The sequence below is a fragment of the Saccostrea cucullata genome, unplaced genomic scaffold (assembly GCF_032062105.1).
Source record: "Saccostrea cucullata isolate Sc308-1 unplaced genomic scaffold, CSIRO_AGI_Scuc_v1 ctg1198, whole genome shotgun sequence".
Classification (NCBI taxonomy): Eukaryota; Metazoa; Mollusca; class Bivalvia; order Ostreida; family Ostreidae; genus Saccostrea; species Saccostrea cuccullata.
The window spans coordinates 80,151-105,456 of NW_026925463.1; the positions used below are offsets into that span (position 1 = coordinate 80,151).

The 25,306-nt window shown below is 34.8% G+C and overlaps 1 protein-coding gene across 2 annotated transcripts; it reads left to right on the plus strand.

Moving 5' to 3' along the window:
* Positions 1 to 345: 345 nt before the first annotated feature.
* Positions 346 to 25,243, plus strand: LOC134268919 (integrator complex subunit 1-like). 2 transcript variants are annotated; one of them, XM_062751153.1, is made up of 46 exons: positions 346 to 438; positions 1,556 to 1,831; positions 2,232 to 2,428; positions 2,972 to 3,109; positions 3,359 to 3,515; positions 4,117 to 4,216; positions 4,443 to 4,629; positions 4,909 to 5,054; positions 5,324 to 5,465; positions 5,733 to 5,915; positions 6,035 to 6,143; positions 6,420 to 6,540; positions 7,122 to 7,199; positions 7,740 to 7,897; positions 8,203 to 8,299; positions 8,420 to 8,511; positions 9,349 to 9,409; positions 9,768 to 9,843; positions 10,043 to 10,167; positions 10,286 to 10,415; positions 10,829 to 10,993; positions 11,213 to 11,353; positions 11,951 to 12,088; positions 12,177 to 12,281; positions 12,666 to 12,833; positions 12,985 to 13,096; positions 13,267 to 13,425; positions 15,070 to 15,318; positions 15,473 to 15,582; positions 15,959 to 16,018; positions 16,104 to 16,160; positions 16,582 to 16,674; positions 16,853 to 17,039; positions 17,166 to 17,334; positions 17,682 to 17,933; positions 18,207 to 18,294; positions 18,437 to 18,678; positions 19,020 to 19,146; positions 19,349 to 19,482; positions 19,633 to 19,822; positions 19,967 to 20,091; positions 21,082 to 21,275; positions 21,499 to 21,569; positions 21,697 to 21,788; positions 21,945 to 22,054; positions 24,704 to 25,243. In XM_062751153.1, the coding sequence occupies exons 1-46, from the start codon at positions 414 to 416 to the stop codon at positions 24,820 to 24,822; spliced, it is 6,255 nt and encodes a 2,084-aa protein (XP_062607137.1). In that variant the 5' UTR covers positions 346 to 413; the 3' UTR covers positions 24,823 to 25,243. The 2 variants fall into 2 exon arrangements, with proteins under 2 accessions (XP_062607137.1, XP_062607138.1); XM_062751154.1 differs by lacking the exons at positions 21,082 to 21,275; positions 21,499 to 21,569; positions 21,697 to 21,788; positions 21,945 to 22,054; positions 24,704 to 25,243 and adding an exon at positions 20,350 to 20,835.
* The last annotated feature ends 63 nt before the right edge of the window (positions 25,244 to 25,306 follow it).

Sequence of the window (25,306 nt, forward strand, 5' to 3'; positions counted from 1 at the left end):
GTATTAAAAATATTTTTCGTTTTTTTGTTGATTTTTAAAGTGAAAAACACGTTTTACCAAAATTATAGTGTTATCTCTCTTTGTTTTCCCAAATAAGTAAATGTTTTATCAGGGACCTATGTACATGTAGAACATATATTAGTATATAGGTCCCTGGTTTTATGAAAATCCACATACATATCATTAAAAATATTAAAAAAAAAATCATTCGAATATGTATATATGTATGAATTGAACGCGGAAAAATTTTATTCCCCAATTTCGGTTTTCTTCTATATATATAGAATGCCGAACCCGAGATGTTCATTTCTCAACTTTTTTACTTTTTTTTTAGGTGTTTGTTGTAAAGCGTGAAAGATTTAATGAAATCAGACATGCTCAGCCATTGATACAGACAAAGAAAGTACATAAATATGTCATCGAAACGTCCATTAAAAGGCAAGTCTTTTTAAATATTGAAATTAAGTTGTTCAAAAAGTCAAAAATTAAAATAGTTTCCCAAAACTGAGGATTTTCGAGCTAATATTAGTGATGGTTCCAGATCTGTTTTATACATATATTTTATCAGATACCAGAGACTATACACGTCCCTCTCAAGAGTTACCTGTAAATATTTTGAATTATGAATGCATATGGAATTTAAAAACTCTTTATTACTCCTCTGTTTGTCAATGAATTTGATTCAGATGCTAATAGTTAATAATCAGGTTGAGCACAACCCACCAAATGGTCATTTATACCCAGTTTGGTAGACAATCTCCCATACTGGAGACGAATTTTACTGACCATTTGTTTGAGAACAATGGTCGTGTTCAACTCCATGGAATGGCTTATAATTAGCTGCAGAACTGTAGCTCTCTGCTTGAGAAAATTCTGACCGATAAAGCAGAGAGCCACAGATCCAAGCATAGACCGTTTCACGGTAACTGCGGTACTGCTCTTTTGCAGGGCTAAATGACATAGTTTGGTGAAATATGACGTAAAAGTAATTGTTTAAAATACGTAATTTAGTAATCTATTAACAAAAAACCGTTATTATTTTGCCCTGCAAAAGTGTAGTACCGCAGTTATCATGAAGGGGCTAATTGTAAAAATATGGAAAATCAACCAACTTTGTTAATTGTGTGAGGAATATGTTCACTAAAATTCCCCAAAGCCTAAGCAAATGCGCATTTGCTTTATTTATTTTAAGAAAAATTAGAATAGAATTTTTTTTAAAAAGTCCACCTTTTGTTCAGTAAAATTTGTCACCGATAGATATTGGAGATTGTCAACCAAATGGGGTAAAATGACCATTTGGTGAGTTGTGCCCAACCTGTTTATATATTGATGGTGCAACCATTAGGGTGAGCACAGATACCTTTTCAGTGTAGTGTTTAGAAACTGTATTTAGACTTGTCCCTTTAAACGCATGTGACATTTGATAGTTTACAGCTTAAGATATCATATCTAAAAAAATTCAGCTATATCTGATGATTTATTGTTACCCCCCCCCCCCCCATATATTTAGTATATTGAAGGATACAAACATAAATTGTTTTCTTTACTTTTTTAGCCCACATTGCTCCACCAGGAGACTTTATTGCTCTTGGTAAGCACAACAAATCTGGAGGTACGGATGGAGACTCAGCAAAAGGTTCGACTCCCAAAAAGTTAGGAGTACCCTCAGGGAAAAGAGAGGCATCAAGCATGGGAAGTTCTGGTATGGTGAAAAAACCTAAACTCATTGGGCAGACCTTCACACCACTGGGACGGAGTGATGTGGAAAGGAAGAGCTCACCTGCTCCAACTCCACCCTCAATATCACAGTATGAAGAGCTGGCCATTGATGGTTTGTATGATTCTACATAAAGAGATATCTTCAGGGCTGGAAATTCATGTATTTCTCACTGGTCAGACTGACAGTCAAAGTTTGTTTGTTTGTTTGTTTTTTGTGAATTTGTCCCAATTTAGAAATATGCAGTTGGAAAGGAAAGTTCAAAAGTACTATTATAATAATAGTATTATTTTAGTCAGTTGAACAAGTGTTTACAAAGAACTGATAAAAATCAGGTTTGAACCCATTTTCCTTAGCCATGTACATTAATTGCATTTCATTCAGGAGTATTTTTTGCCCTTTCAATAACACTGTTGTCATGTACATGTACATGTAGTTTGATCTGAGGAGAGGCAACAACATCCCTACAGCAAACAGTGTTCATCAATGGTAGTGCTTTATTTTCATTTTACAGTTGACCCACAAGATTTATTAGAGGAAATTCTGGATGCAGAAGACACATGTGATGATGAGAGATTGGAAGGACTATTTTGTGGAGCTGTGAAACATCTCCATGGCAACAGGTCCAAACCTGACCCAGCTGTGTATCTTACTCTGTTGTATTTGGCCAAAACAAAGTCCACGGTTTTTAACAGTGATGTTGTCATTCAGGTAGGAGTCGAGTATTATTAGCTCACTTAGGCCAAATCATCTGTAGATGTACCAAATTCAATCAAAAATTGCGAAACACTGAAAGATCATTATTTATCAAAATTTTTCATCAGATTAAAAGAGTAAAAATCTTTTAAAAATTTTCTGAGGAACAGCGGGGCTATAAAGGTTAATCGGGTGAGCAGTATGACGTTTGGGCCTCTGGTTTATTAATTTTTTTTCAGTTTTAGCATATTTCATTGTGATATGTAAGAACAAGGGACAGAAGTTTGACTGGCACCTAAATGTATCTGTGTGTTAGCTCTTGCCATGTAGGCACTAATGTCAAGAGCCAGTCCCTACAATCCAGTTTTTTACATTAATTCAGAAGGGGGTTATTTTTTAGGGGGAGGGGAGAGAACTGCATGGATAGATATTCTTTATTTAAATAAAACTTTTGAAGTAGAGTACTATATAAAAAGTAAGGATACAAAGTTCTTCATTCTGTTAACCTGATAATTTAACATAAATTATAAATACACATTGAGCCAATTTCATTTTCAGGCATTTTGCAGTCTCTTGAAGAGGGATATGTCCCTGAATTTTAAATCTAAAGGGAACTGCTTGGTGTCAGTATGTGCATGCAGTGTGCTGATGGCTGCATTTTCCAAGGAAGATAACTGGCCAGATGACTTTGTTAAGGTGAGGCTAGCTTTGATTCTTCTGAGGACTTGAGGATAACTTTTATGCATAATTCTTGTTTTCATATTTTGAAATTAGCAATAATGTAAGACTTATTTCCAGAGTTTCCCTATATCTTCTGTCAGAGCAAATATAGATATTATGAAATTATTTTTGTTTTTTTTTTCAAATGGTAAAATCCTTTTTTATTCAGTATATACACAATATTCATATTCTGATGAGTAATATAGTAGAAGAAATCTTTTACAGGTATTTGTGGAGGATTCTCTGGGAGAAAGAGTGTGGGTGGATAGGGCAGACTGTAAGGCCTTCGTAGACAACATTATCACTGCCTTCAACACCAACCTCCCAGCAAAGTCAGCCATGGCTGTAGAGCAGTCGTCAGCCAAAGAGCAGTCTGGCACAGGTACAGGAGAACTAAGGGGAAAATGTGTATCTTATCTATATTCTGTATTGTAAATACAGATTAGAGTCTCTATGAAATGTTCATTTAAATCATGAAAACTTTGTGTTTGACACAAAGTTACTCATGATTAGAAGAGAATTTGTTATAACCCTGGATCAAGGTTACTGTAGATTCCTTATTTTTACACAAGTTGATGATAACCAGTAACTATTCATTCGCATCAAATCCAGAGAACACGAATTTCTGAGTTGATGCTTGATGAGGAGAACATGTATTTCAGCCTTTTAAAAAATGGAAAGGGCTAATTTAATTTCACTTGTTGCACATCTTGCATTCTTGTTCTTACTTTTCATGTAGAAATTTTTGAAAGTAATTCTTTTTGCAAAGAAAAATATGTGAATTACAATGAAAGGATGAGCCTCAACCCTGCCGTAAGGTCATTTAGGAATGGTGAAGATAGCATGAATCTAAAATTCTTGTTCAAACAATAATTTTATATTGGAGATTCATTAGAAGCTCATGTAATTTGGTCCGTGTGTGTGTCCTGCCATGAGTTCCCCCACAAACATTTTTCTTAATGCACCATAATTTTTTTGTATAGCCAGTCCAGTTGTTGGTTTTTTGCAAGATGATGATGATAAAGATTCAGAAGTGAAAATCTCAGCCTTGGTTGAAATGGAAGCAGTCCCTGTTCTTCCAAGGTAAGTTAAAAATGGCTTCTGACAGTTATTATGAAGTCAGTGCTAGCTTGATTCAATATTTAATAATTTCTTTGTTATTATTTAATAAAAATCATAAAAAAGAAATTTTATCTGGTAAAGATCTATGATAAAGTTGAAACATTTCCAAAATCTGACAAATATTGGTGCAAGGGAAGGCTGTGCAAGTTTCTACTACTTTTTAAAGTACAATTATTTTTCTATTAAGATATCCTTATCAACAAGAAAGTATAGAGATGACCATCATGGAGGTAATAAGAGAGCAGTTAAATAAGAGACAACCCATGGATGCCACATCAAGGAATCTGATCCGTTTTATGACGGCCACCTGTGGTTATGGAGAAGTCAGACTTTTAGCAGCTCAACGGCTAGAAATGTGGCTGCAGAATCCGAAAGTAAGCATGAAATTCAAAGAGGTGGAAATTCAAATGTCTAGTGAAAGCAACAAAATTTAAGACATACATGTACACTGTACATGTAGGTAGTTGCATGAATATTAAAGAGATGACCTCACTTAAGTGGACCCTGCCTAGGAGTCTCAAAGACTAAATTAAGAGACGTTGTGATGAACCTGTATAAGTAACTTTTCATGTCCTCTGATTTTGTTGATTGATGTGAATGTGAATAGAATTCACATGTTGATTAAAGAAAACAATTTTGTATATTTTTTCCAGTTGGCCAGACCATCCCAAGAGTTACTGATGTCCATCTGCATGAATTGTAGACAACACGACCAGAAAGATTTAGAAACCATGGCCATTCTAATAAAGATTAGAATGAAGACAAAACCACTGCTCAACCATTTCCTTAATTGTCTGAGGTACATGTATACCTCACTGAAATCAGAAACTCAAAGTCTCTCGGGGGAAAAACTTTCATTACTTGTATTTTAATTAAGTCTTTGTCTTATTGTGTTTTAGAAACTCTATCTTAAAATTGTGGCATGTTTTAAAAAGTTTTTGAAAGGGGTAGATATCCCAGTCAAAATTCAAACTCGTTTGCACTCAAAGAAGTATAATAACTTTTTTACTTTCAATCTTTCTTCAAATATATCACTGTATGACTTTTGTCTTGAAATACTTTTCTTAGAGAGTTATTGGAGCAACACCCCGAGAACATTCGGATGATAATGACACACACTATCTACAACGAACTGTCTAACACAAGAAACCCTAATAACATGGCCATCATCACGACACTATTCCAGAAGAATGGAGAACAGTCTGCTAGGGTAAATATGATAAAAAGAATGATAAAAATAAAAAATTCCTCACTTTCTTAAAGAAATTAGATTGTAATACTTTGTATTCATATACCTGTAGAGTGAAGCTAGATCCCAAATGTTAATACTAAAATGAACATGAAACTATTTTATGATTTTTAGATAAACGTAAAAGTTTAATGCACTTTCAAGTAATTTGATAACATAATGGAATAAAGTATTTCTGATTTACATGTACTTCTTGAATAATTAAAGACTCTTATGTTTTGATTTTAGATTCTAGCTGAGGTTTTCCAAGACTTGCTAGCTAACAAAGATGACTACTTGAGAGCAGTGCGTGGACTGTTCAGGGAGATAGTGAGGTCACTGAAGCATGACATAAACATCACTTCCTTCTGTCTCGGTCTGATGCAGGAGAGGGTGGAGTCAAAGTTCATGGACTTAGATCACAACCTCAGGGTAATAAATGTGAAACTGTAGATTGTAGAATTGTGTGTAAAGTTGGGTGGACGAATTGCTAGTAAAACCAAAACTTGAAATCCTCCATTACTGCTAATAATGATTTTGTGATACTTCAGGAGCGTTATGTGATGGCTATTGGTGACCTGGTGACCTTAGCGATATTTCTTTGTATCACACCTCAAGTCAGGGAGGCTGCAGCAGCTCTGGCCAAGGGAGAGAAGAAAGGTCGTGTTTACATCTTAATTCAGTTTTTATATAAATATCAGTCATTTTTTGAAATAATTATAATAGAAATTTTTTATTTAAATCTCAAAATATATCTTCATTATGTAATTTGATTTATCTATCATGCTAATGCAGAATTTATACCGAAATTTCAAGTCCTTAAATTATAGATTTCCTTTGATTGGTCTGGAAAATTTGAGACATAACATGAATTTATTAATCTTATAAAGGTTTGGATATACTGTACATATTTTAAACAAATAAATTATCTTACAGAATTGGGTACACTGCACACTTTCCGCCAACAGGTGGCGCTTATACAGAGAGATTCTGTGTGGTGGTTACACACCATTGTACCCAAAATTATCGAGGTCAAACTCTCAGAGTATGTGCATTGGTAAGTGTCTCATTTATTTATTATTCAAAATAGACCTTCTCTATGATCTTAACCATACTATTCTAAAATTTGTATTAGTGTAAAATCACTCAAGATATTTTTATCTATAAACTCCTGCACTGATATATAGTGATCAGAACTTACCAACTGATTCCATTCCTTTTTTTTAATTTCTTGACCTCCCCTTTGACTTTTGACTATTTGTTGTGTTTAAATTCAGTGTCCAAAAAATGCAAGATACATGTACATGTATTTCACACTACATAGATATACAAATTTGTGAGAGCTATTCAACCATATCACAATTGCCAAACCTTAACCTTCCCTGTGACCTTGACCTCATTATTGCTCATTTACTCTAAATTTAAACAAAGAGGCAAGAAATATGTCTTCTCATGCTGCATTACTATTGAACCCTAGACATAGTATTCATGTATCATGGGCAAATTTTTAGTTTCTTTTTTAATTCTATAAATTGAGAATAAAGGTAAATGTGCTTTTTAAACCTGTGAAGAATCTTGAAACATCTGAAACTTAAAATGCACCATCTATTAATAATATGAATATCTTTGAAATGACAGCCTCCACAAGGTGCTATTTATGGAGAGTGCTGACCAGTATTATAACAAGGATAACTGGCCCCTGGAGGCTGATAGAAGGTAAGTATATCACACTTATCAGTGTTAGTACTAACAAGTTCATCACACTTATCAGTGTTAGTACTAACAAGTACATCACACTCATCAGTGTTAGTACTAACAAGTATATCACACTTGTCAGTGTTAGTACTAACATATACATCACACTTATATTAGTGTTAGTACTAACAAGTACATCACACTTGTCAGTGTTAGTACTAACAAGTATATCACACTTATCAGTGTTAGTACTAACATATACATCACACTTATATCAGTGTTAGTACTAACAAGTACATCACACTTGTCAGTGTTAGTAATAACCAGTATACATCACACTTGTCAGTGTACTAACATTGCTATTAGATACTGTCTTCCCTAGACAATCAGATAGCATATATATCATTGACAAAATTTATAATCATTGATTGCCTATGCATAGACATCCTTTTGCTCAGACCCACCATAATTCACGTACATTTTTTATATGAATTTTACCTACATGAAGGTGTATGTGATTAGGATGCTAAATTGTGTATTTTTTTAATGTTTCCCCCACAGTACATTTCTACACCTGGCTACAAATGTCCCTGTCCTGGAGGACACACTTATGAGGGTTTTGGTCATTGGACTCTCCAGAGATTTACCGCTGGGCCAGGTGGATGCTGTGGAAATGGCAGACCAGCTAGTCAAGAGAGCAGCCAGTCTCTGTTTGGATGGTAAGCAATTCTTTTTTTGATTTCTTGCCCTAAGTTGGGAATTATTCTGGATCAAATTTACTTAAACTATCAATACTCAGTAATTTTTCTTGACAGAATTGCTTTACTTGATTTAGAAAAGGTATTTCTTACAATGGTTTCCGAGAAATTCCCCAAATATCAAATAAAAAGAATAAATTTTATCTTAAATTTCAGTTTTCTGACTGGCTACAGATTACTTCACCAGGACTTACATTAAATAAATTGTATACAATTCTCTATCAATTTCTTTTTACTTAACCATATAAGTCTTTTGTCATTTCTAGGTCAGGTAGTGTTACAGATGGAGAAGTTAGAACTGGTGGACGCTCTCCTAAATTTGTGTAGCTACAGGCATCCAACGGATATCACTCTACCTAAAGGGTAGGGTTACTTGTCTTCAATCAGCATCTAATACACTAGATAAAGAAAATGACTTACATATATGTATATCAGTATAAGAAGACAAAGTCTGTATTTCTTACTGAATGTTTTATTATTTAGGTACAAACCTCCAACCTTGGCTATCTCTAATCTGTACTGGAAATCCTGGGTTATCCTGCTTATTTTGGCAGCCTTTAATCCACAAACATTTGGTTAGTATATTATCTGTTCCGTCATATTAATTGTTATGCCCCCCCTTCGAAGAATGGAGGGCATATTGCTTTGCTGCTGTCTGTCTGTTGGTCTATCTGTCTGTCCACCATCAGTTTCCGTTCATTTTCTTCTCAGAGGTTGCACATATTGAAATGAAATTTGGTATACAGATTTATCATAAGAATATCTAGTTCACATACTGTTTAACCTATGATCAGGCCATTTTGGACAGAGTTATGCCCCTTGGACTTAGAAAAATTCCAATTATTTGCAGTTTCTGTTCATTTTCTTAACAGAGGTTGCACATATTGAAATAAAATTTGGTATACAGATTTATCATAAGAATATCTGGGTCAGGTTCTGTTTTGGGTACGATGAGGCCATTTTTGGACAGAGTTATGCCCAGTAGACTTAGAAAAATTCCAATTATTTGCAGTTTCCGTTCATTTTCTTTGCAGAGGTCGCACATATTGAAATGAAATTTGGTATACAGATTTATCATGAGAATGTCTAGGTCAAGTTCTGTTTTGGGTACGATCGAGCCATTTTGGAATAAGTAATGCCTTTTTGACATAGAAAAATTCCAATTATTTGCAGTTTCCATTCATTTTCTTTCCAGAGCTTGCACATACTAAAATGAAATCCAGTATTCAGATTTGTTATAAAAATATTGAATCAAGTTCTGTATTTGGTATGCTCGAGCCATTTTTGACAGAGTTATGTCCCTTTGGAGGGGGGCATATGTGTTTTACAAACATCTAGTTTTATTTATGTGTTCATTTAAACTTTTTAGTAGCTACCAGTATTAATTATTTTTTCCTATTTAACTTCCACAGGACTGACTGGCTGGAAGAATTATCCAACACTGAAATGTCTGATGGAGCAGGTTATGACAGGGTAAGAACGTACTTGTAAGAAAGGGATGGAAAAAGTATTAAATAATGAAGGACAATGCAGAAAACCATTTTGATATACTACGTGTATATACATACAAAGATTATAAATGTAGAATAAATACATAATGTCTGATCAATAATGGTGCAGATGTCCTCAATTTAGCATCTTTCATGCTGTTCTCCTTGTTATTTACACTTACATATACATATTGTACATATTGTACATGTATGACTTAAAAGCTTGGCTCCATATGTACTTATGTATTATTATGCTAGTAAATTGATGAGAATGATTGTACCTTTACTAAATTTTGAAACAACTCTTTATTTATTAGTCTATGTTTTACATTTACTTACAGGAACTTTGCATTCCCTCCCCCAACAATGGCTGATGGGGAATTAACTGTAGATGACATCCGTAATAAAGAAAAACAGGTTAGAAATATGACATCTGCTTCTCATATTTATAATATAGTAAACGTTGACTTCTTATTCAAAGCTTTCTCTACTTACAGTATTTAATGGACAATCAGAGAGAGTCTTTTAAGCTTTGACTTTTATCATTGTGTATGTATTATATACCTTTTTAGCTTTGACCTTTATCAGTGTACGTATGATATACTTTTTTCAACAGTTTACCCAGCAAGAGAAGCAACAGATACTGGAGTTTGAGAGCCACCTGGCAGCCGCCACAAGTAAAGTAACAATAACAGAGGCCAACAGTCTGCTGATCTCACAGCTCACAACCATGGATCCTAAGTAAGTCACCAAGATAGAAAAACGGCAGGAAAAGAGGCAGATTTCTTATCCAGGATAAAAAATAAGCTCAATGATATCACATTATTAATACTAGTACATGTTTTGTATTTGTTTGTAGTGGAATAGCTAGAAATCCTCCCTCTGGTATAACAGAACAGTTGAAGCTTCTGAATGACAATCTGAGGATAGGACAGATGCTTTGTAGAAGTCGACAACCAGACTTCCTTCTAGACGTCATCCAGCGACAGGTTGTACAAAGATAAAATCTCAATTTTAGTCATTAAAAGAAATGATAAACAGGAAAGACAACACATATATATTCTTGGAAACTGCACAAAATGTTTGCTTTGAAACTTATTAAGGTTTAAAGTCAATTTTGAAAGCCAGCATGGAATTAAGTGCTTCTAATCCATTACTCCTCACAAACCCTTGACCTTTGGTGCTATTAAAAGGCACAATTCAGTGTACTCATGTCAATGTGATTTTGTCCATGTCATGGCTGTAGTAACATTATACATGTATACACATAAGTTTGTTATTGACAGAATGTTATTTGGGAGTTCCTAGTCTATTTTGTGGCTGTACTTGGTTTAAACATGTTTTATATTACTACAGGGTAGTTCCCAGTCCATGTCATGGCTGGCTGATTTTGTCATTACAGGGCAGTTCTCAGTCCATGTCGTGGTTGGCTGATTTGGTGGAGTCCAGTGAGGGATCCCTGGAGGTTCTCCCCGTCCAGTGTCTCTGTGAGTTCCTCCTCCACGATGACGAAACCCCCACAACAGACGAGGACACCAAACAGCTTGGCAAACACAAACATAAACAGGTCTGTGTAGTGAAATCTTTTAGATGCCTTGATTGGAAATTATAGGGATTTTAGCACGTCAAATACAATATTTCTCACAAAATGTGTGTATATGTACTTACCGGTAAATTTACTGTATTCTAGAAATCCTCTTTTTATTTTTTTGCATTTGAAATGGACACTTAAGATTGCAATATTATTGATATGAACTGGTATAATTTTTTTAATGGAATTTTTCAGAAACTAAGAAAACGAGAGCAGTTGTTACACAGACTCCAGGGTTTGGTGTGGGGGGAGAGTGAAATGACCCCCCAGGTCCTGGATTATTTCCTGAAAAGACTCTCCTCCAATCAAGCTTCAAATAGGGCACTAGCAATCAGGGTAAGATACCTCTCATAAATATTAATACAGTAAAACTCGTTTAGTACGAACACGGATATAGCGAATTCACAGATATAGCGAAGTTTTTCTGGGTCCCCAGCAAAATTCTTAACAAATCCTTGTAAAATTTAACGGTTATAACGAACTCTGATATAACGAATTTACGGATATAGCGAACTGATTTTGGGTCCCGTTGAAGTTAAATATCATGAAATTTACATCTTTTATAACGAACTTTCAAAGATCTCACAATTTGATAAATTGAACTGACTTATTTTTGTTCATGGAATTGTATATATAATTCAATTCACAATAAAACCTTAGTTATCGAAGGTATGTTTTGTAATATTTGCTTCCCTAACATATTTGGTAGCAATACCTGAAGGAAAACCTGCATATTGCGAATTCGTTTTATATGGTTTTACGAATTCGTTATACGGTTATAACGAATTACGGATATAGCGAATTAAATTTACAGGTCCCTAGGACTTCGTTATAACCGAGTTTTACTGTACATGTAATCCCCACAATTTTCATGCATCTCAAATCCCTTAGGTTTATAGCAAGAAAACTATCATTTTTTATAAAACATTTTAGGGCCTTTCGATGGTGATATCTAAGGAGGAGACAATGGACACGGAGGATGAAGTCCCTCATAAATGGCTGTGTAAGGACCTTCCCCTCATCCCCATGTTTCCGGAGGTCTACCCACAGATTACAGAAGCCCTCCGACAGGTAGCTATAAATCTCACACATTGGTCCATTGTTCCTTGAATTACACATTTATTCCACTCTCTTACATCTTCTTTCTGCTTCACCTCAGGCTTGCCAGATAGAGACAGATCCTGATCTTGTCAGTGCTTACATTATGTTCCTGTCACAACAAACAGAGGACAAGAGTCTTCATGACCTGGATGACATTGCTTTGGTAAGAAAGATTCCTGTGTTCTGTTTCAACAATGTTAAAGAATTTGATCTTCTTTCTGTCTATGAATTTTATTGTGTATTTATGTTCATTTATCTAAGGCCATGCAAAGTTAATTACTTGGTTCTCAGGCCTTTTTTCAAGAAACATGATGAGGGAGGGAGGCATTTTTTTTTCTTTTTTATTGCCCCCAAAACATGATGAGGCAGCTTTTTACATTGTACAAAACCCCAAAAAATGATGAGGGAGGTAATTTGGTGTTTATATTTTATTGATTTAGCAATAAAAAGGGTCAATGAGGCACCCTTGGAAGAGATGAGGGAGGGCCTGAGAACCAAGAAATTAATTTTTTTTGGCCTAATTCATTTCTTTTTATTATTTGTTTAGGACATAGCCAACCTAATTGTGGACAGAACAACAGTTGTAAACCATATTTTGCCCCAGGAAGAGGGCAGTGAGAATGAATTGGCCCACATTACCCTGGCCTCTCTGTGCTCTCTTTATTTTAACTATGTGACCAAGGCCAAGAAACCCAATAAAGAAGCATATTCATGGGTATGTGAATTGAAAATAGTTATCGTGAGATGATCAACATAATTATGATTTAGGTGCCTGTACTTGAAACCACTGAAATACCGTGGAATCATCATTGTTACATTAAGACTGCAAGGTTTAAGAGACTTGTTTATTATTTGTTTTGTTTCAGTCTAACACCCAGGATCAGATCTTGTTACAGTGGGAAGGAGGAGACTCGGCCACCATGCATGTGTTAGTGGTCCATGCTATGATCATTCTGCTGACTTATGGACCTCCCAATGGTATTACATGTACCACTTAATCTCTATCCGTAATTCAGTGTACAAGCCTCTATGTTTTACACATTAAATTGCTTTACAAAATGTATTTTCATAAAGTAGATTGAGTTGCAAAAGAATTCTGTGTATTTAAAAAATGGTAGTTTGTACAACAGTTTATAAATTTTTTTTAGGTGAGAGTGACTACCAGGAGCTGCTGGAGACTTGGTTCCCAGAATCCGGTCAGCCTCCCTCTGCCTTCCTATTGGACACCTCAGAGGAAGCCCTCCTGCTTCCTGATTGGTTGAAACTACGCATGATCAGGTCAAGAGTTCACCAACTGGTTGATATTGGTAAGAAATAGATTGACTTGTTCATTTGCTCTAAATATAGTGCTGGGCTGGTCAAAGTCTGTGTTTTTTATGCACTTTTAATTAATTCATTCTTACAGTAAAGTTGTTTTCATTTGCTGTAGTTTGAAAAATAACCAAATTATTATACCCCCGCAAACGAAGTTAAGGGGGGTATATTGGAATCACCATGTCCGTCTATCTGTCCGTCTGTCTGTAGACAAGATTTTGTCTGGACCGTTTCTCAGAAACTAGTGGATGGATTTGTCTGAAAATTTATACACTTATTATTCACCATATGAAGGTGTGCACCTGGGATTTTCATCATGATTGGATGATTTTTCTGCATTTTACAGGCATTTTTTCTTTTTTCTTTTGTGATTTTGTTAGGCTCATAACTAGAAAACTATTAGACTTACAATCATCAAACTTGGACAATTTATGCATCTTGGGTAGACGGTGTGTCACGACCTATTCCAAGGTCACTGTGACCTTTAATTTAAGTGATTTTTTTAAAAAAAAAACAGTCTTTAAAATTTTAAATTTCATAATCCTAAAAAATGTTAAAATATAGTTGTATCCTTATTAAAAAATGCTAAATGAAGTAAAAACTTATTTTTTCATCATATACTTTACAGCAGATTCTGTAACAAATGTTAATGATTTGAGAGGAATTCAGTTTGTCCCATGGGCATAATTATCAAGCACTGGTCAAGGAGAATTTTTGATAGCAGAAATGTGCATGTCAAATTAGAGAGAATTAATGAGTTCATTGTCGGGAGTTAACTGGCAAGAGCATCTCTAGATCTGATCTGATGCAGTGTTATCTTAATTTATCTCTTGGGAGTTGGGCAAAAAGAAATGGCCTTATAGTTGCTTGTGTTAATTAAGAGTTCTTGATGGCTGTAGTTCAGATAAAGATCTTTCAATTGGTGTAATGTAATTAAAACAAATTGATGTTTTAGTATATGATTGAAAATGAATTAGTATTGTATAATATAATTAAAATTAATTATACATGTGTTCAGTGAAAAAAAAATTACATTTCAATTTTTATATATTTGCAACAAATTGCAGTCATGTCTCACTTAGAATTTTATAGTCTAAAGAATAATTAATTTTTGATTTTTTTTTATTAGACTGTAGCATTTCCATTATTTCATAAAATATGCAATAAACAATTTAAAGCTGCAGATGGATATTTGTTAAGCTCTAACACAGCCAGTTTAATTAGAATTATATATGATGTATTATTTGTTTTAATTAATCCCTACACTGTAAGTCTTTTAGAGATGTATGTACAATGTTTTAAACATAATAAGAAATGGAAATTAGATCATTGAAATCTGTGTCAATCTGTTAATCAAGGTTACTGGATTTTCTTGCACCCTAACCAATTTATGATTATTGAACAATATTTGATGGGCGTATCATGCTGTGGCGGGGCACTTTATTAGACAATAGTGAACACCTCTTACTAGATCCATAAAATATTTCTGAATTGGCACCTACTCTGAAAAACCCAGCGGGGGTATTTGTCCCTATTGGACAGTTCTAGTTCATCTTTGGCATTTAGCTCTAAGCTTGTTTTACTCTACAATGAAAACTTTTATTAACTACCGCCATGTTCTGCCTTTCTTATGTCAGCTCTTCAAGACATAGAGCCAGCCCAGCTGTTGTTATTCGTACAGTCGTTTGGGATTCCTGTGGCCAGTATGAGTCGCCTGTTTAAGTGCCTGGACAATGCTGTGAGTGCTGATCCTAACCTGATAGAGGAGGCGGTAGAGGACAAGGCCTACATGGCTCAGCTGATCGAGATACAACACATGAGGGGGGTAGTAGAGGGGGACATCTTCTACAAACTTCTCACAAAGTCCCTCCCTCCCAAGACTGAAGGTACATGTAGGTTTCTGTGTCTAATTTTAAAATATGAAATCATGTTTGTATTGCCTCGCAAGACTCTTCACTGAATGTGGTATTGTTTCAATTTACTATGTAAGATTTAATAGTTGTTTGAAATTTTGATAAATATGTTCTTCATTACCTTTAGCTACTGATGAAGAAATGGAAGAGCAGAAGGAAGTTGACAAGAGATGGTCCACAAAAACAGAGGATGCTAAGAGGTCTATGGTGCCTAATGTATCTGATTTGATGGTTCAGGTAATGCAGGTTATAACCTCAAAGAACATCTTTAAGTTATTATCTGATAAAATATCTTGAAGAAAACTTGTACACTTTGTTAGATAATATATTAATTGTTTGATGATAAAATGTACTTTGTATATGTTCTTATTTTCCATGTGGTATTTACACTGTGTGTGGTCACAAATTTTCTGCAGAATTTTTTTTACGATGCATTCAAGACATAAATGACAAATCAGGAAACCTGCATAATTTTCTACCAGCAGATTAAAAAGAAATTAAGATTCCACAAAATTACATGTATGACCCAATGAAAAGAAAATGTTTTCAGATTTAATATCGAAATAAATATTAACTTGTATATTTATATATGATCATAATTTCTTGTTTGCAGATTTTCAGCACAGAAGGAGATAAAAAAGAAGTACAGCAAAAGTACCACAGACTTCTGATGGTAACTCAATTTTCTCCATTTTGTAGCTAGTCAAGATCATGTAAATTCATGTTGGCTGCATTCTTATTCATCCTTTTATTTCCAGACTTTATCCAGATCAGAGACCACCACAGCCATAGAAGTTACACAAGTTCTCCTGGAGGTAATCAGTTTTATCTCAAACAAATAGTCAGATCAACATACACTGTACCTTGGTTTAGTAGCAGAAGTTTTACATTTGAGTATATACCATTTTCATTGTTAACAGGCAATGGATATGCATTGAAAATTAACTAATACTTAAGGTGTATTTCAAGTACCAGGGTAAATGTACACATAGTGTATGCTCAAACGTATCAATAAAAAAAAACATATGCAAGGCTTTTCAAGGAAAATCTGATTCAGATTTGCACCAAATGGAGATTTGTAATGGCATTGTGGATTAAGAGTTATTTTCTTTTTATGTAGCCTCATTGAGCCATTACCAAGAAATTACATGTATTATAGAAAAAAGGGAAATAATTATATGACATTTTTGAGTGGCTTAATATTTCTGTATTTTTTTTTTTTATTTACCATTGTAGATGTTGGGAGGACCACACGGACCTAAGTTTGCTCAAGCTTTCTCTTCTAATCCCCAAAGCTGCTCACTTCTAAAACTTCTGGTTTCCAAGAAAGTAAGCATTTCTGATTTGTTATTGTTTCAGCATTAGTATTACATAGTCATTTTAATACCTTTTAAAGCATTTATCTAAAGTTGGATGTATAATTTAAGACATTATGAATGGAGTAAAAAGTGATTATGTCTTGAAAATGAGTCAGTTGTAATCAATAACTTTTTTGTGTCATCAACAGACAGCTTTAGGTGGTCTCCTTTACAAACTAATGGAGACTCTTTTCAATGAGGTTAAAGGTCAGAGGTGTATGGTGACCTCTATAGTTAACCAATATCTCCTATCCAATAAGCCGAATGTGCCAGAAAGGCGGCCATCTTACAAGTCCATGAAGTCCGTCGGAACCTCAAGTCAAGATATCTTAGATGGTAAGGAAACAAAAATGCACCAAATTCTCACAAATACATGTAGATAGAATAGCACCCAAGACTTGGCAGTCCCAAAGGGCACTTCATACTTGTACCTACAATGTTGTTTTGATTGGTGCTCTGTAGATTTGGTCAGTCAAGTTCAGAAGGATGAGAATAATATGGAGAAGATGATTAAGGAGTGTATGAAGGAACACACTAAGTCTCACGACAATCTCACTGCAGCAGAGAACACACAGAGGACTCTAACTGCTGTAGCCTGTAAAGCTATACTTAAAGACAACCAAGAGCCCAGGTAAGAGAAATAGACTGTTGGTAATTTACTTTGACAGGACAGATGATTGACTTGATGTGCACACACATGGTTGCAATATGTTAGTATGTTGCTGGTTTTATAATAATTTATATTCTTTATATTTGATTTTTGAATACTACATGTACTTATCAGTAGATCAAGCTTGAATGCTATGAAAAATAATTTCATGTAAGACATTTCCGTCAATAAAGTGTCAAAACTCTACCAGTGTAATTTTGTATCAAAAAGAAAAAAAGGACTTCATGTTTTGAAAAAAAAGTGTAGATTTTTTAAATGATTCTTACAAAGATGAGTACTTCAAACCCGATTTAATTTTAATATTATAGTAATACAATGACTACCTCAATGGCCCTGCTGTTCGTGGATTGGTTGGAGCTACTGGATCCTGAACTTGTGGCTAACATCCCCGATCTACAGCAGCAGCTTCTGTTTGCTCGGGAGAAGCTGGGAGCCACATCTAGACAGAGCCTGGTCAGAAACAGCCAGTCTTATCTACTGACCCTCCTCACTCACCAGAGTAGCTGGGCTTCACTTCAGAGGTGTATCAACTGTCTACTACAGGCCGATGAAGTCCCCAGGTAAAGTCTAGCTCTTCTGTTTCTCTTGAAGTACAAAAATTCTATTGAAATAAAATCATCTCATTGTGCTAATTCTGCAAGTCGTTTTAATTCCACAGTGTTAAAATTTCATGATATCTTAAAAAGTACCAATTGCAATGGTTTTAATTTCAAGCTGCAAGAAATTAATTCAAATTTCGTATAAAATGATACATCGCGAACACGGTGAAATCAAAACCATCATGATTATTTTCCAATCTACAGTATTTGAATGACTTCAATGTTTCATGTTAGATTCAGCCCCACCGCAGTGCTAGACTTTTTGTGGGCGTGTCACCAGATACCAAAGATATGGAGAGGAAGAGAGCGAAGAACCCCCAAAGTAAGCTTGGTCAAAAACTCTTAGTTTATGGCAGTGTATTCATCTTCTGAATGTTTTCTGACTTCTTTTAATGTACTGCATTAATACAAAAGTTTGGAACAAGAATTATTGACATAAATTCTGCATGTTTTTAATTATCTAGAACCACACCCCAGAGAATGTCCTTGGTTTGAACCCTTATCATCTAATAGCATTGATCAAATACATTGTCGAGGAATCAATTTTGCTGTGTCCTGATAGTAAAGGGGAAGATAAGAAAGTTTTTACCAACAGACAGACCAGCATTGCCAGCCGGATAGAGCTCCTGATGCTGTGTATAGCAGACAATCACAGTAATCTACAGAAAGTGGTCACCTATATCAGGGATATACCCTCCAGCAACAGGTATGCCTCTACTGAGAAGTCTTATTGCGGAATTGCATAGTTGTAAGGAAAACTAATTATTTTCAGATAATGTACAAAATTGGCAAAGTATTTTGGTCTGTGCTTGTCTGTCTTCAACTTTTGTGATACATTTGTACCGATATTTGATACATTTGAAGAAGTGAATAAATAACTGTGAACTTAACGCGATCGTTTCAGAGATTTGTTGTTGAAAGTTATTCATAAAATGAGCATTGGAATTCAATACCACAGAAATTTGCCTTTCAGATAGTCTTAATGTTCAGGGAACACTACTTGTTAGCATACATACAGTTAACTTGATAATGAACTTTACTTTTCAGCAGTAAGATGCTTTACCAACAGCTTCTGGTAGAGTTATACTCCCAGTGTCCCAAGGTCATTTCCTGGTTGTCTGATGTACAAGGAGCATTTTTTGATGGTCAGCTTTCTCAGTCCACAATTACACAGGTGCTTGTTATGAAAAGTATAGTTTAAGAGTGCCAGTCAATGACAGTCATTCTTACCGTATATAAGATTTCTAGCTTTTGGCAACAATTTGATGAAGTTGTACAATATTTAAACAAAGAAAAAATGTCATGAAACTTAAGGATAAATTCTTATAACTCTAGTTTACATATTCTGTATTTCAAAAATTATTCCCTTATATTAGGTTGACATTGTATCACATCGACTCCTGACATGCCTGGGACAAGCTGGGAATGGTAAGACAGCTGAGGATAAGATGTATGACGCTAACATCGCCTGTCGTAAACTGGCATCACAGCATCCTCTACTGATGTTAAGGTAAGTTGTGTTCAACACCCTGTGTCACTCCCATCTCAGTGTCAAGCTTAAAGTAAAATCATCCAAGATTTCTTATTAAGTCATAACATGATTTTGCTTTTTCATTAGTGAGGACGTATTATGTCCATAAATATTTGAATTCATTTTCAGACAACTGCCCCTGATAGCAGCTCTGTTGAAGGGTAAGACCCAGTTTACGTTTGGGGAGATGAGACATAAGAACTACTTGCTGCTGTTTACCCACGTCCTGGGTCTGATGGAGACATTACAGCCTCATATATTCAGGAAGGACTACATGGCCCTGGCTGATGTCATCGACTCCTACTTCTCTCTTATTGGGGTGGGTTTTAAGTCACCTGATTTTACATGCTATACATTTGTATTTTTGCTTGGAACCTGAAATCTGTTTTAATATTTTTCTAAATTCATTTGAATTAACAAAAGAGGATATCATGTCAAGTGACTTCTTCGATTGGCTTTTCAGAATCATGCTAAAGGGAAACAACTGGGGCCAATCATCCACAAGTACATCAAGTTCCTGTATCAGTACACCATACATGAACCCCAGCATTCCTTTATCATATTGCAGAAATACGTCAATCTGCTCAGGTAAAACTCGTCCTAACCTTTCTATTCCTTTTTTTCCCGTAGATGGCTTTACCTGATCACATGTATGTTTTTTCTTTAATTTACATTTTGCTGTACTATGCTGGCATATGCCTTGTTAAAGAGGTAGTTAACAGTCCAATTGAGACATTTATACCTTCATGAAAACTTATCACATGATAAAATTTGTACCTGTACTTATAGTGGTATTTCTACTACCCTGAACTCTCTGTATAAATTTATTAAATGATTTACTTATAGTGGTATTTCTACAATGTACCCTGAGCTGTCTGTTTAAACTTATCACATGATTTACTTGTAGTGGTATTTCTACAATGTACCCTGAGCTGTCTGTTTAAACTTATCACATGATTTACTTGTAGTAGTATTTCTACAATGTACCCTGAGCTGTTTGTATAAACTTATCACATGATTTACTTATAGTGGTATTTCTACAATGTACCCTGAGCTGTCTGTTTAAACTTATCACATGATTTACTTGTAGTAGTATTTCTACAATGTACCCTGAGCTGTTTGTATAAACTTATCACATGATTTACTTATAGTGGTATTTCTACAATGTACCCTGAGCTGTCTGTTTAAACTTATCACATGATTTACTTATAGTGGTATTTCTACAATGTACCCTGAGCTGTCTGTTTAAACTTATCACATGATTTACTTATAGTGGTATTTCTACTATGTACCCTGAACTGTCTGTTTAAACTTATCACATGATTTACTTGCAGTGGTATTTCTACTATGTACCCTGAGCTGTTTGTATAAACTTATCACATGATTTACTTATAGTGGTATTTCTACTATGTACCCTGAGCTGTTTGTATAAACTTATCACATGATTTACTTATAGTGGTATTTCTACTATGTACCCTGAGCTGTCTGTATAAATTGATCACATGATTTACTTGTAGTGGTATTTCTACTATGTACCCTGAGCTGTCTGTTTAAACTTATCACATGATTTACTTATAGTGGTATTTCTACAATGTACCCTGAGCTGTCCGTGCTGAAGTCTCTCCTGGCCGGACTAACACTGTCCAGACAGGCTGACTGTGACCAGGGTAGTGTGGCACCTGTGGGGGGTCAGCCAAGGTCAAGCTCACCCTGGACCGTCGGTCAGCTGACCCCGTTCTTAGACAGACTCCACACAGCCACTGACAGTGATGGTAGGTTTATTATAATGAGACTCCAAATCTCGATATGTGTATTTTGAATCTAAGATGTTTGAGTATGCAAGTAAAATCAGTTTTCAAAATTATTTCATTTGGTTTGGAATTCTCACCAAGCACAAGAAATTTGAATGCAGAAGAAAAATAATGTTCTTTATTATGGATGGATAGATAGCGTAGGTTTTCACTCTAATTAACAGTTTGTGTGGTTTACTTACAGATATACTGGAAGTTTTGACAGATCTGGATGAAACTTCAAAGAGAAAAGTAGACATCCTAGAACATTTTATAGTAAGTTATATTAAATATTTCAGCAAGTAAAAGTAACTGAAGAAATTTGGCATTTGAGAATTTGCAAGTATTAACATTACATTTACAAAAATTGTAAATCCCTAATACATGTATAACTTTCTGTTAGGGAGATCTGAAGAAACTGTTGTTTCATGCCTCGGACACAGTCAGAAATACAGCGTACAGTTTGGTCATGAGATACATCAGACTTAATCCTAGGTTGGTGCTGCATTAAATACATCAAAAATATGCACATTGCCAAAATCCATTCAAGAAAAATTCATTATTGTATTTTTTTTTTCAGTCCCAGACACATCACAATGTTTACAAGTTCAGAGATTGCAAGAATGTGATTTTAATGTTTATCAATTGCAGGGCTTCAGAGCAGTTTGTTGGGAATTTCCTGCATTGCTTTGATAGTGAAAATCCAGATATTGTGACAAGTGCTCTGAAAAATCTCCCCGAGTTTTGTGTGCTCTGTCAAGGTATGTAAAATTTCAGTTTGCCTTCAGGATCTCTTACCTCTTGTAAGCAATGTTTATTTTATCTCAGTTTCTCCTGTTACATTTTGCTAGAACGTCAGCCAAAGCCTCCCTGTTTATGATGAATGTAAATCTTGATGTAAATTTTATTACCATCGTTGTGAAATCAATGTAGTGAATCCAGTAACTATTATTCATCAATGAATGAAAATTAAATGTAGCTTATCCTGTTTACATTGAGGAAAGAGGTGTAAAATAATGTCACAACAGACTAACATCTAATTGACTGGTCCAACATCATACTGAGCACCTGGCATCATTTTTTATGCACTGCTTATTAAAACATTGGAAGTGTCCGACTTTTTTCACCACAGCTTTATACAGGAAACAGTTTTTAGATGTATATTAACAAGCATTCTGAGTTAATTGCATAAGCAATACATGTCCCCTATCGTGTTACCCTTTTCTCTTCACGAGGCAGAGTCTAATTATTTCTACCCTAGGAATTTTGGCAATTTTTCGTTAATAAATCTTTACTGTTATATTTATTGTTTTAGATTAAAAATTCAAATGTTTACCAACCAGATTTCTTAGGGGGGCATCTCAAAAGATGTCAAATTTTACTCATGGACCCTATGGGAATTTGTTGGAAAAGCGCCCAAATTATCACATTTTCCCCTTTTTTTTGTATTTCTGCACTAGAGATTTCTTCTCCAGTCAAGTAGATTAAAGTTATTGTAAAAAGCCACCAAATTGTGAAATTTCAAAAAAGTTGATGCCCAATACCTCTAAAATTGCCATATTGTCGTATAATAAAATACATATTAATGCAGATGAATTATCAGCACAGATAATTTTTTTTGGTAAAAATAGCAATATTTAGATTGCTAGTATGTTTTTTGATGTTCTTCATCAGATTTAAGTATAATGTCCATAGACATCTACCATGTCTACAAACGTATAAGCGCTAGAGTCATGTGCCATTCTTCAGCATTGAGCATTGCCTACAAAATCAAAAAACAATGACGTCGATAGATCCATTTCAGCGTTCTTCCTAATTATTGTCGTAAAATCACATTTTTAGACCAGTAGGCATTACAAATAATGCTAATTTTATATTGAAATCACAATATTTGGCTGGCGCACTTATGACTGCATGAAATTAAAAAGCTGCGCAAAGTCATGTGCACTTGAATTAGACATGGCCTCTTTAAGGATACAAGCTTGTTTAATTTAGTGCATCACGAACCCGATCGTAATCCCAATTATAAAAAATTGAAATGTGAAAATTCCATAAAAAATTAATGATGCGGAACAAAATTCAAACTTGATCTGTTACTCATCAAGATACACTAACATACCAAAAATCAGCTCAATATCTGCAAGCATTTAAAAAAAAAAGTGCAGAAAACCTAGTGGGACAGACTGACATAGGACAGACAGACAGACAGACAGACTAAGAGGAAACCTATAGTTCCCTCAGGTTTCACTGGTAGGGGACTAACAATAAGTAATATATAGAGAACAAGATGTGTTTTTGAAACCCTATGCGCTGATGGCAAGGAAATTAGGAAAAGCTACTATTTTTAGGGTATAGGTCATAATACAGGCCACAAGGTCATTGATCTTGGTGTCATTTAAAGAACTTAATTAGTGGAGTATGCATTCCAAATATGAAGTCTCTGTCTCCTATGGTTCAAAAGTTATGGCGAAAGTTGGAAAAAGCTATTTTTAGCATATAGGTCACAGTCAAGGTCACAAGGTCATTGACCTTGGTGTCATTTGATTGATTTATTGATTGTATATTGTTTAACATCCCTCTTGAGAATTTTTCACTCATATGGAGACGCCACCAGTTGCCAGTAGAGAGCTACAAATTTTGTCCTATACTTGGGATTCAGGGCCATTGAGCAGGGAGGGATCTTTTTCGTGCCAGCACCTACTGCAAAAACAGGACTTTGTTTTATACGGTCTCATATGAAGGACCGATCTCCATGCTCCACAGTGGGATTCGAACCCGCGATGTAGGGATCAACCCTTACTTTGCGACTCTAAAGCAGAGGCCCTAACCACTGTGCCACACCGGCAACTGGTGTCATTAGAAAGAGCTTAATTAGTGGAGTATGCATAACAAATATGAAGTCTATCTCTCATTCAAAAGTTATGGTGAAGGTTAAATTTGACAACAGACAAAAAGACAAACAGACAAAAAGACAAACAAACAAACAGACAGACAAAAACAATATAAGCCCCCAATCTATCAATCTGGGTGCATAAAAATCTCTATTTTTCCCCTCAGTAATTAAAGGAAAACATCTTTTATTTTATATTTGACAATAAAAATAATTTAAAGATGAAAAAAATTCCAGGTATTAACGACTTAGAAAAAAAAATCCATTGAAAAATATTTAAATTTTTATTCCTTAAAAAATTGAATTGTACGACTTTGTGATGACAGTGTGATTTTCTCCTACATTTAATTTACATATAATGTCAATAAACATTGATATAGAAGGTTTTTATGAAAAGATTTTTTACAAAAATTAAATATGTTTTTCCTAAGGAGCTTTAATCAAATCTTTTTTTTTTGCAGCACAATGTTTGAAGAGTATTATGCCTCTTTAATATGCTTATTTACAATTTCCCCTGTAGATCACGCTGATGAAATTCTGCAGAAATCCTTTATGGTGGGGACCACTACTGCCATGGAGACCAGTAGTTATATAAGTGAGACGTTACAACTACTGAACCTGGAGACAGTGCAGATATGAATGTAGTTAGATTGTTATCATTCAGAACTACTGACCCCAGAGACTGAGCAGATATAACAGTTAGACTGTTAACATATAAAATTACTGACCCCAGAGACTGTGCAATATCAATGTAGCAGATTGTCACCTTAAGGACTGTACATGTATCTAGCTGCTAGATTGTTATCATATGGAGTAATATGAAGAAGTGATCCATTTTCTGAATTGAAACTTTGGAATATTAAAGTTTGACTAAAAGCAATATATTCTGGGGTATGCATGAGGAATTTCTCACTTTGGAATCTTAATCTGTGTTCCATTTTACATAGATCTTTATGTTGAGAATTCTCTCAGCTCATTGCGATTATGGTGCATATGACTTCTATCGATTTTTCAAACAATTTTTGTCCATAAAAAGGATAAATAAAAGTGCTGCTATAGGGAAAAAATCTTTCTTGTTAAAATTATTTTGGGAGAAACATGGATTTTGTTATGTTGATCTGAG

What these genes read in the sequence shown, in the direction of transcription:
- LOC134268919 (XM_062751153.1), top strand. Translation starts at nt 414, where the DNA reads ATGTCATCGAAACGTCCATTAAAAG. An exon ending in ACAGTGATGTTGTCATTCAG is followed by an intron (nt 2,429 to 2,971) that starts GTAGGAGTCGAG and finishes TTTCATTTTCAG; the next exon opens with GCATTTTGCAGTCTCTTGAA. An exon ending in ACCTGGATGACATTGCTTTG is followed by an intron (nt 12,282 to 12,665) that starts GTAAGAAAGATT and finishes TTATTTGTTTAG; the next exon opens with GACATAGCCAACCTAATTGT.